The sequence below is a fragment of the Ptiloglossa arizonensis genome, chromosome 3 (genome assembly GCF_051014685.1).
Source record: "Ptiloglossa arizonensis isolate GNS036 chromosome 3, iyPtiAriz1_principal, whole genome shotgun sequence".
In the NCBI taxonomy this organism is placed as follows: Eukaryota; Metazoa; Arthropoda; class Insecta; order Hymenoptera; family Colletidae; genus Ptiloglossa; species Ptiloglossa arizonensis.
This window is the reverse complement of record NC_135050.1, coordinates 16,367,597-16,384,965: the sequence shown is the minus strand read 5'-3', so window position 1 is coordinate 16,384,965 and position 17,369 is coordinate 16,367,597. Positions and strand designations below refer to the sequence as shown.

The 17,369-nt window shown below is 40.4% G+C and overlaps 1 protein-coding gene across 4 annotated transcripts in view; it reads left to right on the top strand.

Annotated features, from left to right (window-relative positions):
• Window positions 1-17,073, top strand: part of LOC143144377 (myelin regulatory factor) — a 91,295-nt gene extending 74,222 nt beyond the window's left edge. The window contains exons 3-18 of one of the 4 annotated variants that reach the window (XM_076306709.1): window positions 5,224-5,433; window positions 6,363-6,454; window positions 6,652-6,974; window positions 8,284-8,547; window positions 8,667-8,845; window positions 9,071-9,287; window positions 10,416-10,574; window positions 10,661-10,990; window positions 11,082-11,341; window positions 11,433-11,780; window positions 11,858-12,032; window positions 12,111-12,186; window positions 12,287-12,396; window positions 12,632-12,885; window positions 12,966-13,185; window positions 13,268-17,073. In XM_076306709.1, coding sequence (XP_076162824.1) covers window positions 5,224-5,433; window positions 6,363-6,454; window positions 6,652-6,974; window positions 8,284-8,547; window positions 8,667-8,845; window positions 9,071-9,287; window positions 10,416-10,574; window positions 10,661-10,990; window positions 11,082-11,341; window positions 11,433-11,780; window positions 11,858-12,032; window positions 12,111-12,186; window positions 12,287-12,396; window positions 12,632-12,885; window positions 12,966-13,185; window positions 13,268-13,342 — 3,292 coding nt within the window. In that variant the 3' untranslated portion in view covers window positions 13,343-17,073. Of the gene's footprint in view, window positions 1-5,223; window positions 5,434-6,362; window positions 6,455-6,651; window positions 6,975-8,283; window positions 8,548-8,666; window positions 8,846-9,070; window positions 9,288-10,415; window positions 10,575-10,660; window positions 10,991-11,081; window positions 11,342-11,432; window positions 11,781-11,857; window positions 12,033-12,110; window positions 12,187-12,283; window positions 12,397-12,631; window positions 12,886-12,965; window positions 13,186-13,267 lie in introns of all 4 variants that reach the window. The other 3 variants (XM_076306708.1, XM_076306712.1, XM_076306711.1) reach the window with 3 other exon arrangements.
• The last annotated feature ends 296 nt before the right edge of the window (window positions 17,074-17,369 follow it).

Here is a 17,369-nt window from a genome sequence, read left to right as displayed (position 1 = left end):
ATGCAGCGTTGAAACGTCGTTTGCCGAACGATTACGTAAGAAAATACGTTGCAACAGCTGCATCGATGACTCCGATGGCGGATATCGGGGAACACGAATATATTCCGGGTCTCGTTATTATTTTGAGTGAGCGGGTACCACTAGTCGATGCAGTGCACCGCGATGCAGCGGTTCTATGCACGCACTTGCGGAAGAACGAAAGTGCATATACACTAACGATCATAAGTTCGAGACCGCTCTTGGATAAATTGGGAATCATTTGATGAAAATCTCGTAATACCCGACATTCCTTTTAATTTTAGTTCCTCGCAGCTCCAATTTTACGTAAACTCGTAAGTGTGATGTTGAATTGTACAATTAGTTGTCTCTATTTTTGTTTTTAAACGAACGCAATTCCGTTTGACAGGAAGATCATAAGTTCGAGACTGTTTTGAACGAATCAGTAGTTATTTTATGGAAATCTGATAATATCCAAACTTCCTTTTAATTTTACTTTCCTCTACAGCTCTAATTTTACGTAAACTCGTAAGTACAATATCGAATTATACAATTAGTTGTCTCTATTTTTTTTAAACGAACGCAATTCCGCTCGAGAGGAAGATCATAAGTTCGAGACTGTTTTGAACGAATCAGAAGTTATTTTATGGAAATCTGGTAATATCCAAACTTTCTTTTAATTTTACTTTCCTCTACAGCTCTAATTTTACGTAAATTCGTAAGTACAATATTGAATTATACAATTAGTTGTCTCTATTTTTTTGTTTTAAACGAACGTAACTCCGTTTGAGAGGAAGATCATAAATTTAAGACCAGTCTTGGACGAATCGGGAGACACTTTATGGAAATCTGTTAATATCGAAGATTCCTCTCAATTTTAGTTCCCTGAATCTTCAGTTTTATGTAATTTCTTAAACGCAATATTGAATTGCACAATACGTATATATTGTATAACGTGAAGATTCTCAATCGAAGTGTTGTTCGTTTCGGTGGATTTCCGTGTGCGCAACCGGTTCTTTTAGAATCGATAAAACGTCCGGGTGCCCATTTTGTGTCAGCACGGTCGCTAATATTCTCCGTGTCCGATGAATAAATGTCGATCCATCGACGATAAGCTCGGTGAATTCGACGAATGGTTCAAGACGTTCTGGCGTCCAATTAATAATTATTCCGTTCGCGGGTAAACGACAGGTACTCGCGAGCGAGTTTCTACACTCGAGCGAATTATAATTTCGGTTAGTTTGGTTAGACTTGAAAGTGTAACGATAAAGGGACCCATCTCAAACTTATGGCCCGTAGTGTACGCGTCTGCTCGAGACGCATAGAGAAGAAAGAGGATAAACGTCCATGCGGCAGGCCGAATACATGGTCAGCCATGCAAGCACACTCGAATAGAGTGCGCGTGTGGAAACTGCAGACAGATATCATGTGGTAGCGACCGCAGAGGTGTAATGATATAATGACAGAGACAGCCTGGTCGGAATTGATGGAATCAGTGCTTGCCGCGTTAGGCCTGGTAATCCAACCTAACGCACTCGTTCCATTAAAGGCCCGGCACTGATCTCAGAAACAGATTTCATTCACGGATCAACCGAATGGAAGCTTCACCCTTGATCTTTCGCGCGGCGCGAGATTGCGAAGAAAGTCGAATTGAACGCAGATATGTAAATCTTCTTTCAAAATTTCGCACGAGCACTTCCACGACGATCGTTTCACGCAAAATTGTCGTTTATCGACCGAAACTGGCCAATCGACGATCGGTTGCGCTGTTGCGTTCAGTATAGTAGGTGTAGGACACCTAACAGCAGAACTGTACCGGAACGGGAACAGTCGAAGCAAGAGAGATTCGAAAACGGGATCACAGTAGATGCAAAACAACAGAAGCCCTGGATTCGCGCGATGCGTACACACGATACGCAATATCTGCATCGGACACTTTTGATTTGGTTCAGACGATTCGAACTAGAGCGACTCGATACACGAGATCACGGACCCCGAGGGCCTAATACCAACGGCCCTCGGAGCTGTGGAACCCGATACACTTGTCCCCGGATACGCAAGATCCCCGAGACTATTGTTTTCGAATTCGCGAGCCTCGATTCGACCCGGACTAACCGGGGTTTCGAATGTTCCGAGAATTCAAGAAATGTCGGGGATTCCAGGAAATTCGAGTTTCAGGATTTCGAGACTCGGGGTATTCCCAGAGTATCGGTATCACGGAGATTGTAGAGGTTTGGGAAGGGTCCGGATGGAATCTCAGCGTATTCGTGAGATCAGTGGGACTTGTGAGACCTCTCGATTACTTTGAGTCTGTGAAATTTCGAGTCCACCGAAGTCTTTAGGGATTTTCGAGTATCTGGATCATAAAGATTGTAAGGATTTCAGGGGGTCCAGATGGAATTCAACTGTACTCGTGAGATCTGTGGTACCTGTGAGACCTCTCGATAACATTGAGTCTGTGAAATTTCGAGTCCACCAAAGTCTTTAGGGATTTTCGAGTATTTGGATCATAAAGATTGTAAGGATTCCAGGGAGTCCAGATGGAATTGAACTGCACTCGTGAGATCAGTGGGGCCAGTGAGACCTCTCGATAACATTGAGTTTGTGAAATTTCGAGTTCGCCGGAGAGTCCAGAGATATTCGAGTATTTGAATCACGAAGATTGTAAGAATTCCAGGGAGTCCAGATGGAATTGAACTGTACTCGTGAGATCAGTGGGACCTGTGAAACCTCTCGATAACTTTGAGTCTGTGAAATTGAGTTTCCAATATCACTGGGTGTACTCTGGTAGAATCCCATTCCTCTGAAAGCCCCGATGAACTCTCGAGACTCCTGGGTCATTTTGTTAGATGCAGGATACATTGCACCTTGAACGTTGCATCATACGCGACTGGAGTCAACGGAGTTCAACGATTCTATGGTCGAGTATATCGGGCGTCACGAGTCTGGAGTCGAGTGTATCGAGTCTCACAGGTCCGAGGTTGAGTATACAGAGACTCACGAATTCGAGTATATTGGGTCTCACGAGTCTGGAGTCAAAGGTATTGGATCTTACGAGTCTGTAGTTGAGCGTATTCTGCCTTATGAGTCTGGAGCTAAGTGTATTGGGTCTCACGAGCCTGGAACCGAGTGTATCGAGTCTCACGAGTTTGTAATCGAATGTATTGTATCTCACGAGTCTGGAGTCAAAGGTATTGGATCTTACGAGTCTTCAGTTGAGCGTATTCTGGCTTATGAGTCTGGAACTAACAATAAGTGTATTGGGTCTCACGAGCCTGGAACCGAGTGTATCGAGTCTCACGAGTTTGTAGTCGAATGTATTGGATCTCACGAGCCAGAGGTCGAGAGTATTCGAGTCTCACGAGTTTAGAATCGAATGTATTGGATCTTATGCAGTCGAGTGTATTGAATCTCACCGTTCGTGGACCCAAAATCGTCGAAATAGTTTCACCGAGGTCAAGTTTATTGGTTTTTACGAGGCTCGTGTTGAACGTGTGGCATCTCGCAGGTGTGGAGTTGTACGAGACGATTACTGAGCGTGACGAGTCCGGTGCACCTTGTGCCATGAATCTGTGGGTCATTGTAACGAGTATAGAGTCTCACAGGTCCGAGACTCGTCTATATAATGGTAGTAGACTGGTGTCGTGTTTGTTGAGTTTTACGAGTTTTGGTGTCGAGTGTATCGTGTTTCACGAATCTAGATTCCAGTGTATTCGGTTTCACGAATTTCAGGTCGGGTGTATTGAGTCCTATGAGTCCAGTACGATCGATGTTGGTTATAACATACGTGGACAAAGAAGTGTATGGAAGATACTTAGATATTTACAATACTTAAGATATTTATCCACTTATTTATACGTGCATAAATAAGTTTTAATTTTCTCTCGAACGATATTTGCGTTGATTCCTTCAGAGTAGGATGTACACGCAATACTCCCGCTTAACAATCTCCGTAAATATACTTTTACTATTTAACTCGTTCTCTATTTTAAAAAGTATGGATTACATTGTCATATCGTAACAGATTAATCACAGTTACCGTTACACACAAGAATAAATCGAAATGCACATAGCCAGGACTCACGTATACACATGTCGGCTATAAAAATTCTGGAAGGATGGCGGGTGTGCAATTGTACCGTGTAATTGATGCATGAAAAGCGCAATTGCAGTTGGAGTTAGCAAAAAAAAAAAAAAAAAAAAAAAAAAAAAAAATATTCAATGATAATCGGTACAAGTTTCAAGGATCGTGGATTTGAAATCGCGACAAGGTAATTACATAATTACCACCAGCAATATAATAGTATGTATTATTCAACGTAAATTGTTGCGTAGATTACGTTGCGGAACTGGAATTCGTGGAAACTCGATACGGGAAACCCCAAAAAAGTTTGTCACCGTGATACGAACGTCGTGGACTAACCTATCGGGTCGTTATCGATCGGCGATTAGTGTAAATCGAGAGAGTCGTTGAATTTTTTTTTTTTTTAATCGACCGTTTGAATTAAGTCGTTGGATCTCGTTTCCTTGTTCGAAGACACGCGGATACCATTTGAAAGGTAACGTTCCTGTTAGGATACCGATGATACTCCATTAAAAATACGGTACTTTACGAGCGGGTGTATGATTGTGGAAATAATACTGTACGAGTGGGTCAGTGTCAGAGAAACTACTTTGCAAGTAACGGTATGCTGTATCTTGAGTTTCGTTTAAAACGCAGGGACGATTCAATATTCGAACCTTTGGCGAAACGTAATACTTAAATGGCAATTAAAACGTTAACGGTATAATCGATTCTCTCGGTCTGTTTCTATACTTCGCACGAGAAATTCGTCTTACTTTTTTTCGCGTAAGAAACTTTCAAACGTGCATCAATTCTTCAAAGGAAAATCAAGAGTCCAACTTTGTTTACAGATCGTTCGAAGATTCCATTATATAACGCTCATTGATTGTGTCTCGCTATTGTTTGGTTACAGCAATTTAAAATTATATTCGAATCGTGACGAGCATCGATTGTGTTTCGATATTTATTTATAGTTGCAGCAATTTAAAATTAAATTCAAACAGTTTCACATTACGTAGCTTTCTTCGAAGCACTCGGTACTCGTCCGAATTGAATTTTACTCGAACAGTTGTCCATGGAGTTGTCGAAACGACACCACTCTCGATATCTCCGGTCACGTTGTATTTCCATTGTAATTACGTGTTTAATTGTTTCACCTCTAGATATTTCGCGGACACTCTCGCCCACAATGAAAATGGGGGTGGAACGACGACCCATGGCGGCAGAGTCGAGGCAACGGTTGCTCAACAACCACCGTCTCGATTACCCTCTCCGATTACCCAAAATCATCCGGTCTCGAGTACGTGCACATCCGGTACCACAACCGTACCAAACGGCACTACTTACAAGGATCCGCAATCGTACGTTCACCCGTAAGTTAAGCCTGTCACGAGAAAGGAAACACAAATTCCAAAAAGTACACGTTTCGCGAGTTACACCTGCGAGCGTTAAGGGTGGACACCACTCCGAGACGTTGAAAATTGGGTAAATTTTGCGAATTTTTTTCCAAGCGATCGCTGCGTGTAAAATGTAGCCTTTTTTGGAGAATATAAATATAACTTTCAGCTTCGTTTCACTATTTTGCGAAAGTAAAAATCGTTCAACATGGCGGAGTTATTCGCTAATCCTGGAACCCCTTCTGGGGAAACGTTCGTTGGTCGATATAATTGACAAGAACCGGGAGGTTTGTAGTAAAACAAAATGTTGTCGATTCTTAATCTAGAGACTGTTACCTAAAGTGTAGCGTAGGATTTTTCGAAAATTTTAACAATTGTAGAAATGATCGAGGTTCCAAGAAGAGACCATCATTTTTATCCAAATAGCTACTTTAAAAGTTTACAAAGAATTGAATAATTAACGTATTAAAAAAATCGTACGCTACACTGTAGAATGACTCTACGAAGAATATCTCTGCAAAGTTTGAAGCAAATCGGACGTGTAGTTCCAGTGATTTCGTGTCGGTTGAGAAATACAGTTTTGAGAGAAACGTGAAACAAGTTTGTTCATCGTTGCAACTTCGTTAAATGTTTGAATTTCGAAATATCTTTTCGACGTGACATTCCGCGCGCTTTAAACTCCAAGAAAATAAGAAAAAAAAAGAAAAAAAATTCTATTCTTTCGACTCGTCGGAGCGGTGTCCCCCTTAAGTCGATAGAGTTGCGCAACACCGGAACAAACGACTGCAACGACGATTCGTTTCGCGGATCGGTAGATCGCAAATTGAGAGATCGAGAGCTACGGTCGCGCTGTTACGCGGCCGTAAGGATACCTCTAGCTTCGTTGAAATATTTTTCTCTTTCAGACACGCGTTGCCAGAAAGTCCACCGGACAGTGGCAGCGAACCACCGTATTCGCCGCCTGGTCACAACGATACCCAACACGTACATTCGCCACGTGAGTGTGTAAAAAATATTCGAAGATCAAGTCCAGGCGATTCGTAGCCCGCGGTTGGGAACGCGTTTAAAATTCCAGCCAGAAAAATGTCGTGCCGAGTCGCGTGCCTCGTGCTCGCGCGAGACCCCGATGAACTCATCCCGAACGTCCTCCAATTAAGGATTTACAGTTACGGAGAGCTCTACTATTTATTTCAGATCAAAAGGTAGCTCTCCAAGAAATGCTTCTGCATCATCAGGGCAATCAGGCGAACTACGCGTCGAATTTGTTACCATCCTCGCCGAGGACTTTGACCTCGTCCACCGATCCGATGTTGTTGACCCATTCGGTCCTCACGTCCCATCTGGCGCCTGGTACACCGAATCTTCAGCCACAGCAGCAGATAGGTCAAACGTTGGTGCCGCTGCCTCACGAGCACAGCCCCGGTAACATCAACACCTTGTACTCGTCGCTACAGTCCGCGCCCAAGAAGAGGAAACTGAGCCAGGATGGTCTTGTTCACGTGAAGCAGGTGCAACGAGTAAAATTTCCGATTACTAATATCGATCGATCGTAGTCATTCGTCAATTCGAAACGATGTCGCGATCGTTTCCGCGATTAGAACAGGACAAGGTGGGACGTCGATTGTTCGGACGAAATGGTTCACTTGTATTTAGGTTTCTTCGGTTCTCGTCTCGAGATATTTCGTAGCTCGTACTGTGCACGACACGCGAGAGGTTAGTGGTAAAGGGTCGACAGAACTGTGTACTGTAGGGAGCTGAGAGGTTGGTGAGACGTTACGGGGGTAAGATGGGTATCGGTGCTCTAGTTTCGGATGAAAGTACCGACACGACATCGGAGTAGTGCGTGAAAACTAAACGATTATAGTTTCTCGGAAAGTATCGTTTTTGCGATTTTATCGCGATAACAGTGAAGCTAACAGCGTGTCCTTGGAAATGCCAACTTACCAACTTAACAACTTCCCGAAGTACCTGCTCATCTGGGTATGCTTCTCTTTTAAAATTGTGTCTTTAGAATTTCTCGACCCATCGTTACAATCGTATGGTCTATCTTTACAATTGTACGACTTTTCTTTACAATTGTATGGCCTATATTTACAATTGTATAGCCTATCTTTATAATTGTACTTTTACAATTGTGTGACCTACCTTTACAATTGTATCTTTACACTTGTCTGACCAATCTTTACAATTGTATGGCCTATCTTTACAATTGTACAACCTATCTTTACAATTGTATGGCCTACCTTTACAATTGTACAACCTCTCTTTACAATTGTACGACCTACCTTTACAATTATACGACCTATCTTTACAATTGTATGGCCTATCTTTACAATTCTACGACCTACCTTTACAATTGTATTTTTACAATTGCATGATCTATCTTTACAATTGTACGACCTATCCTTACAATTGTACAACCTCTCTTTACAATTATACAACCTCTCTTTACAATTGTACAATCTATCTTTACAATTATAATACATAGTCTATATTTACAATTGTACCTTTACAATTGTACGACCTACCTTTACAATTGTATCTTTACACTTATCCGACCTATCTTTACAATCGTACGGGAGAAGATTGATCCTCAACCAGTTGTATCCGGGTTCCTTTTAATCCTTCCTCTTGAGCCTTCCTTTTAAGACTTCTCGCGAACCGTGGACACTAACTACCGAGTTCACTTGTCTCGAATCGAGCAAAACTATCCGTAGAGGTCACGTATCGAACCATCTACCCTGGACCAAGTACCGGACGATCGGCGTTCTACTTCGCGACTGTCTGTTTCATTCTCTTTCTAATTATCGACGTTGTCTCTTGTAGGAGCCCGAGCTGGGCACGGTGGAGCACAGCTGTAGCAGCAGCAGCGCGGTCCTGGACGGCGACGAGGTCGCCGACAACAGTTACATCGACGCTAGCTATCAGTGCATCCGATTTCATCCCTTTCAGCAGACGTCCTGGCACGTTCTTTGCGATCACAATCTGAAGGAGCTCCCGGTGCCGCATTATCGCGTGGACGCCGACAAGGGATTCAATTTCAGCAACTCGGACGACGCGTTCGTCTGCCAGAAGAAGAATCATTTTCAGGTAGCCATCGCGTTTTCGATCGTTCGTTGTTACGGTGGTTCGTCCGTGACCTAGAACCGGATTGTTCAAACGGCGAGGCGAATTTTTCTTTTTCGTTTCTTCTCTTGTTTCTCTTTTAGATCACCTGCCACGCTCAGCTCCAAGGCGAGGCTATATTCGTCAGAACCGGTGAGGGTTTGAAAAAGATAAGTAGCTTCCAATTACACTTTTACGGCGTCAAGGTCGAGTCACCGACGCAAACGATCAGAGTCGAGCAGAGTCAAAGCGACAGAAGCAAGAAACCGTTCCACCCCGTGACGTAAGTACACAGATAAAAGCACGAACGAACAGACGCCGTAAGAGAAAAAAAAAAAAAGAAAAAAAGAAAAATAAACCGATCGGGGGCACGTATTTGTTTTTTTGTTTTTGTTCGTTTTCTTCCGCCTTGGAAAGTGTTCACTCACGACACACGTTTCGGATCCTTTGGTGCGAAATTCTTTCATTCACGGTAGCCAGAAGAAGTTACTGCGTTACGCTAAAATAGAGCTGCTTTCAGGGTGGAACTGGGCGGCGAGCGGGTTACGAAGGTAACCGTTGGCCGTCTTCACTTCAGCGAGACGACCAGCAACAACATGCGGAAGAAAGGGAAACCGAACCCGGATCAACGATATTTCCATCTGGTGGTCGGTCTGCACGCTCACACCGCGGACCAAGCTAGTTATCAGGTGGTGGCTCACGCCTCGGAGAGAATAATCGTCAGGGTAATTGTCGACGTTTCCACGTAATCGAGATTATATCACCGTTTATCCGATGTACACGTGCAAAACGATAAAGTATACGTCCCACCTTAACTCGTCGATCGTGGATCCCTGAATTTCACGGATACGCGTAAAGACGATACGTACGAGACGAGTCCAAAAGCGATGACTTAAGAGACGTGAGTCAGTGAAACTACCGTTTCTATAGCATAGCCATTTTTAGCTATTCCGAAGTGAACATGGAAACTGGAAGAGCAAGCGACAAGAAACTTTTTCTATAACTGGCCGAGATCCTTAATCGTATCTGTGTATAAATCACCGCGAACGGAGTAAAAAAAAAAACTCTTGCACCGTTTTTGTCGAAAATGAGTAATTAACTATCTAAAACCGCGATTCTTCTTTTGGGCGTCGGGCGATAGTTGACTCTTGCGACGACTCTTGGATATTTTAGCTATAAATATTCATTCGAGGTGCGTAACTTTTTCGTTGATTTCGAATCGTGTCGATCCTTCGTCTGCCGTAGCTTTCAAAACTTTGATCTTTGATACTCAATTTACGCGACTGTGTGGCTTTTTAATTAACAATGAACACACTACGAGTACTATCCAGTAACGTGACAATCTATGGTCTATTGGTCTCGGTGGCTAAAATGTTCGTAGACATTTATTGGAACTCGATTCTCGGTCTCGAAGCACTGACCTCGTCCTTTATCTTTGGTACTCAATTTATGCAACCGTGTTCAACCAACGATGAACACACTAGGACCGGTTACCATCGAATAACAGGCTATACTCACTCGATCTCGGTAGCTAAAACGTTCATAGACACTTATTGGAACTCGATTCTTGGTCCTGAAGCACTGACCTCGTCCTTTATCTTTGATACTCAATTTACGCGACTGTGTGGCTTTTTAATTAACAATGAACACACTTGGAGTACCATCCAGTAAGGTGACAACCTATACTCACTTGATCTCGGTAGCTAAAACGTTCGTAGACACTTATTGGAACTCGATTCTCGGTCCCGAGACATAGACAGGGTTGTGTGAATTTTGCGATCATCGCTTTGGAATCGTGTACACGTGTAGCTACGTACGTATACGGACAATATCGATATTCGTGTTCCATATAGGCAAGTAACCCGGGGCAGTTCGAGTCGGAAGGTAGCGGTGTTGGCGCCGAAGGGGGTTGGCAGAGAGGAGCGGCACCAGACAGCGTTTATCATGCCGGTCGTGTTGGAATTAACACGGACAGGCCGGACGAGGCTCTGGTGGTTCACGGTAACATGAAGGTACACGTCAACGTCGTTTCTTCGTAGGAGACAAATTGTTTCGAAATGTAAATGAACGCTCGCATAATAACGATACGCGGTCGCAGGTGACGGGCCACATTGTTCAACCCAGCGACGCGCGAGCGAAACAGAACGTGCAGGAGGTCGATACGCGCGAACAATTGCGAAACGTGCAACAGCTGAGAGTGGTACGCTATAGATACGCTCCAGAATTCGCGCAGCACTCCGGTCTGGGTATCAAACACCAAGAGGACACGGGCGTAATCGCGCAAGAGGTACAACAGATACTACCGGAAGCTGTGCTACCGGCCGGGGATATAGTTCTTCCAAACGGTCAAAGGATCGAGAACTTCTTGGTGGTGAACAAAGAAAGGATATTCATGGAGAACGTCGGCGCCGTGAAGGAGTTGTGTAAAGTAAGAACGTTCGTTTTTTAGCGAAATCGTCAATCGTCGCGATGATGGTTTCCACGTTACGTTGTCGCTAAACGTTGCTCGATCTCGTTAGGTAACGGACAGCTTGGAAACGCGCATAGATCAATTGGAGAGAATAAACAAACGTCTAGCGAAGCTGAAGAGAGGCGACAGCCTCAAGAGTTCTATTAGTACAATATCTAGCATATCAAGTAACAAATACTCATCCTCTATAAATAATAAGACCACTGTACAGGGAAAGGCGAAAAAGTGCGAACGCGAAGACGAACTACTTTGCAGCAACAAGTTCATTCAGATTATCATTGTTATACTTATACTGATCATGGCGTTTTGGTAATTGGATTTCTTTACACGAACCCGTTCTCCACTCGTGTTTCGAACGATCGAACGTTTTCTGTACTCAGACGAGCAATCTTTATTGCAGCTTAGTCGCGATGGCGACCTTATACTTCTTAGAATATCAGAAACGCAGCAGCCTCGAATGGTCGGCGGTGGCCAGCAACGGGATGTTGGCTATAAGACCGGCTCGTCCTTCGACAGTGTCGAGCACACCTAATTACGATCCTCGTTACAACTCGTTGCTAGACAGCACGCTGTCCTCTTCGTATACTAAACACGGATCGCACGGTAGAGGCTCGGATGGTAGTTTATCCATTAAAAGCAACGCACTTTCGACCGAGGCGCCGCATACGAAACAGCAACTTTATTCGCAAGAAATCACTTGGTACCCGTTAAGTCACTCGGGCCCGCAACCGAAACTCGAAAAGAATAGGTTCGTCGCGACAATTGAAACGATCGAGTCGTATTTCGAATTCAAATTGTTCGACTGTATTCGATTGACCTTTTCAGTGAATTCCCTGGAAATTGGTTGAGCAGAAGTGGCGCTGGTGCTGTTCCAAGTAACGTGGATGAGAACGATCAGGGATCGGATGTGGACTCGTCGTCCGTGACCAAAGGTCCAATTCCTTTAGGTAGACCGGTGAATTGTCCGAGGCATTTCACCGAATTTGAAAATCCGTGTCAGGTATGATACCAACACCGGTTTCAATTCTCTCTGTTTCGTTCGCTGGATCGTTGCGCTCACCGAGACATTCATTCTTAGGTTTATTGTTGCACGGCTAAAATTCACCAGTTCGAAGATCCTCAACCCGATCATCCTCCGGAGAAGAAATCAATTTGTAAGTCTTATATCGTAATCGCTCGGAATGAAACGTCTAAATACGGTGCAACAGACGTGACCGTTGCTTGTGAAAATAATCCGATTAACTTTTTCAGCAGATCATATAGAACAACCGTTGAACGTGCACGAAGAGAAACGTAAGATAAGCAAAGGTTTTCAGAATGGTATCAGTCCGTCTGATCCGAGCACGCAAACACTCGTGAAAGAGGTAAAATATTGGGTTGTTCGGAAAGTCATTTCGTTTTCCAAAATTGAGAATATAGAATTCAGTAAAATGTTTATAGACTCTAGAAGAATCGTGTTTCATTTTGACCAAAAAAAAAAAAAACGAAATGACTTTCCGAACGATCCGATAATATCGAGTATATTTTACGTCGAAGATGATTCTAGGCAAGCTGCGTTAACATTCTTGTGCTAAGAGCGACGCATTATACTTTGTGCAGAATAATTACAAATATCTACACAAGAGAACAAGAAGAGAAACTGGTGGTGGTGATTGGGGGGAAGTTGCCAGTAACGCTGCGGGATCATTACCACCGGAACCTAAACCGCAATTGTGGATCGTTGCAGAAAGTTTTAATACTTCCCTCGATCAAAAGTATTGCTCAGCGTCCTCGCAGGATTCACCGAATAATATTACTTGTATCATTCCTTTGTCCAAGTATATGCCAGACACCCATCTCACGTTGCATTTTGTGTAAGTTCATAAATGTTGTGTATCGTTAACAGCCTGGTTCGTTAAATGGGACAAGCGTTTCAAGTGTCTTGTACTTTCAGTGGAATGCCTTGGTATTGGCAAGTGGTACAGCAATGCTCATTGCTGGCAAGTTCTGGCTTAGATGAATCCATGATATGCGGGCGGAAATACACGATGCAACAACCAGCTCAATATATCGAAAATAACAATCAACCAGGAGACAAATTATTTTCTCTCGATGTTGTTCATTATCTCAGGAAAACATTGAGGTTTCGCGTACCTACTGTACAACCACAAGAGGTAATTAGTACTACGCCGTATAAAAGTTGTACCGCCATCTTGAAACAGTCAACTGCAAGCTAATTTCTATCTTTATTTGCAGAATATTTGTAAGAATAAGCACGGAGTCGATTATTCGGAATATACATTGCACTTCTATCGAGATTGCGATGAATAATGAATTTTTTTAACGATATTACATTTCACAGGGAATTCAACGTCAAGAATGTACGTTCTTGTCCAAAAGATTGTTGAATATCTATACAGCAGGACCTTCTTGTGCCTTCGTAACGTATTCCGTCTCTATTTTTTCCAACTATAAAATTGTGTACAGTATGTTTGATGATACATATCATCAGGTACATCTGTAATTGTATTTTATATGTTATTGCAATATATTATGTAGTGTGACGATTATAATGATTAACAGAAATGGTTAGATCTTACAGACCCAAGTAGCGGACGTAATGCGGTAGAATTTAGAACATTCTTTTCGTTGTTTAGGAAAGTATGCGTATTATTTTGCTCGCCTCGTCCAAGATATATCGGATATTATAAAATAATATAAAAGTATTTGATAGTTGATGGGTGACAGTTTAAATGTTCTGCAATTTTCAATAATATATTTACATTCTTCAATGGAACCATGACAGCAACGCTTACGTCTTACACAACTCTTGAATCAGAATTATGATAGGTGCTCTTACACCGTCAAGTGTAAAATATTGTACAAAGTAAACGAAACTAACGCTAAAGACTAAATTTTAAAGATCATGTATATATTTTTTCAAAAGTGTAAACATATAAGAAATACACCCATCAACTAGTATTAGCACACTGTCTCACTTGTTTTCACACTATTTATACTTGTGTACAAAATATAATCATTATCAAACAGATGTGTTTGCGAACAAATATTCCGTAATATATTACGAACAAAAATTTCCATAGGATCAGTATTTCAACCGAATCTATATTTCGTATCTTGACATTAATTTATTAACACGTATAGCCCATACTTCGATATTGATTGATATACATACATATTTTAGAACAGGTGACAGGTGATATATTCTCTGTAAAATAAATTGAATTTTGTGATCAGCAATCGGGCGATCAAAGACTTCAAAGCACTGCAATAATTGTTAAACGATGCCTATTTTTCAAAGATGAAATAACGTTCAAAGTAACATTAACAATTTTGTTTTCATGTTTTGTTAGTTTGAACATTATTATTTACAGGCATTGATATCCTTTCAAGATTTTACTTCATTTTAAATACGTATCTTTTCTGAGAAAAGAACTGAAGCGTTTCGACGCTTAATTACTTTAATGCGAATAACGATAGATGTTTATAAAACGCGATATTATAGAATTTCAAGTTCCTAAAAGGTATTGTATAATAATTGTCTATTTCGTATTTTAGAATTAGGTGGATACATTTTATTTGCACTTACCGTATAAATAGTTATTAGTTGCATGTAAGTAGATTCCCACTATTATCATTATTATTATTGTTGCTATCACTACTATTGTTGCTATAATATGTAATAAGACTATTGCTGTTGTTATTACCTAATGTCGCTATATAATCGATATACATATTGGATTCAAGTTATGATTTCCGTTTGTGAGATTTGAAATGCAATGTTGTTAAATAATTCATTTTAGAAATAATTAAGAAATCTCGTTAATATTTAATATATCACCACTGTTCTTTGTTCTTTTCTTTTTTCTTTTTTTTTTTTTTCTTTAATTGAACAGTATATCAGTGTCTTGCTGAAATAATACGATCTAGAGGGATTGTCATATATACTTTTGCATAAATTATTTCATGCTTATTTTGTGTCGTTACTCAATTTTGTCTTACAAGTAATTCTACATTACGCCAATATACAGGCAAAATTGTGCAACATTGCTAGTTCACGTTCATCGCGTTATTAGAAACTCGAGAATAGGTCGTTCATTATTTGAATTCTTTATTTATGCGTGAGTATAGATGGTGAGCATACGATTTCTGCCGTCCATGTTTTTCCGTACATGAAAATGTTTACGCTAACTTATAAATGAATATTAATCTATTCACCGATATATTTTTACATAACGAGCTCATGTGCACGAGCTTTTGAATAGCATGTATCATTTTCGTATACGTAAATCGTGTAAAAAGAAGGAAACATTATTGTACAATAAAGTGTAACTGAAGTGCAAGTATAACGCAATATATTATAGCATAAGTCTTCATTATCGCATAAAAGAATTGTACAAGGATTTCAAATTTTTTATTTAAAGTTTTCACAGAGTTATATCACTTTTACGTTTCACCGTTTCATCTTCAGTTTCTAATTCGGTTTCGTTTTATGTACTTTATCATTTTTATCAAACAATACACAACCCGAAGAAATGTAAATCAAGTTTCCAATAATGCGAAAATGTAAAGTTCACGATCCTATCGAGTTTCTGCATTTTAATATTATTGTAACGTTTATGCGATTAATATACAATATTAATAATAGAAATATACATATGTATATGACATTACGTTAATTTTAATCTTGTACGTATCATTATCTTTTCATACAGAATCTGTCGAGGAAAAGGAGATTCTGCGTAACACGTTGCGAAATGGTATTTGTGTAACGTATTTAATTTACATAGCGTAGTATCTATTCTTTTCGTAGGAAATTCTACATATTGCGAACATTTGTATATTTCCCATTATCATTTAAAGTGTAATGCTTCGTTGTCGCATACGCTTTACATCGTCGTTCGATTTATTATTAGAATTTGTTATTGTTTTATATTTTAATGTATTATAATTTTGACTCAAGTTCAGACGAAACACACATTTTCTATATACTTTGAATCGTTCATTTTTCATGACGAATTCGCTGGAGGATATTATTTTCTAAATACAAGAGAGTGCAAAGTGCGAACGCGGCAATTTAAAAGTTAACGCGCGCGCACAATTAATAGAAGTGTCATAATGTCGAAAGAAAAATGGAAATTTCTATCTTGAATCTCGAATTCTAATCTTAAAGATACTCGCTCCGAGGTGGAAAGATTTACGTATTTGGTAGGAAAGAAATTTCTGTTTAACATAAACGGCATAATCCATATGTTTTTAAGTAACGCTAGTAGGATTTGTACATACAACTTAGTATAGCAATGGTATGTGTACTACTTGCGGTAAATTGTTTAGGTTTAAGGGAATAAAAGTCATATAATTACCATATCATTGTAATGACGTTAACGAAGGAGATAAATTACTCGCAAAGGTATAATTTCTCAAAGTTATTCTGCGTATTATATTTTTGAATAATTGGCATTCGAAAAACGGACGACTTACTTGAAAAATACTTTAATTATTCTAGGTGCAAAATGTTATTCAAAATGGTATTATAAATTTATCTGTGTCGATAGAAGATTTTCATTCTGATTTTAAATAAAATTATGGAAATTTGACAAACATCGCGATTACCAGATAAACACACGAACGATTGATTCACTAGTCTCATTATACTTTGTTCTAATAACACCGTTTTTCTCTTTTCTACTAATATTAAACATATTTACTATTTTATTAATACGATTTATTATTGCTCACCTCTTGGGCACTAAATAGCTCTATATTATGTATATTTGAACAGAAACGCATGTAAATGTTATATTCGCATATTTATGAATGTACTGTTAAGACAAATACATATAACAAACTTGTATTTGTAGGAAAATAAAGATATTGCTCCAAGAAAGCTATTGATTTGTCTTGCGTACGATACAATAAAACGAAGCTGCAATTGAATCCGTCATTTTGACACACTGTTCTCAACCGATGCGCATAATTAACCGATCTTTTAACGGCAAATAAAATAAAGAAACAACGTCTACTGCAACTCCCTTTAAACTTTGCGAGACTGTTAACGTACCTATTGTAACGACACGTATCATAATCATCGAAGATTAAAAAGAATCGTTATATATTTCCGTACGAATGTTAAGAGAAAATGGAGACGCACGATATCGTTGTATCGTAGGTTAATGATAATAATATTGACGTAAATCTCCGTCAGCGTATACAAAAGCATACGTACGAAGAAACGATAGGATATCCTCCGCGTCCTTGAACGACCAATCGATTCGACCACGCTCGCAGCAACCATTCGGGATTCGAAGGAAGGCGCAAGATCGAAGGAAGTAACACC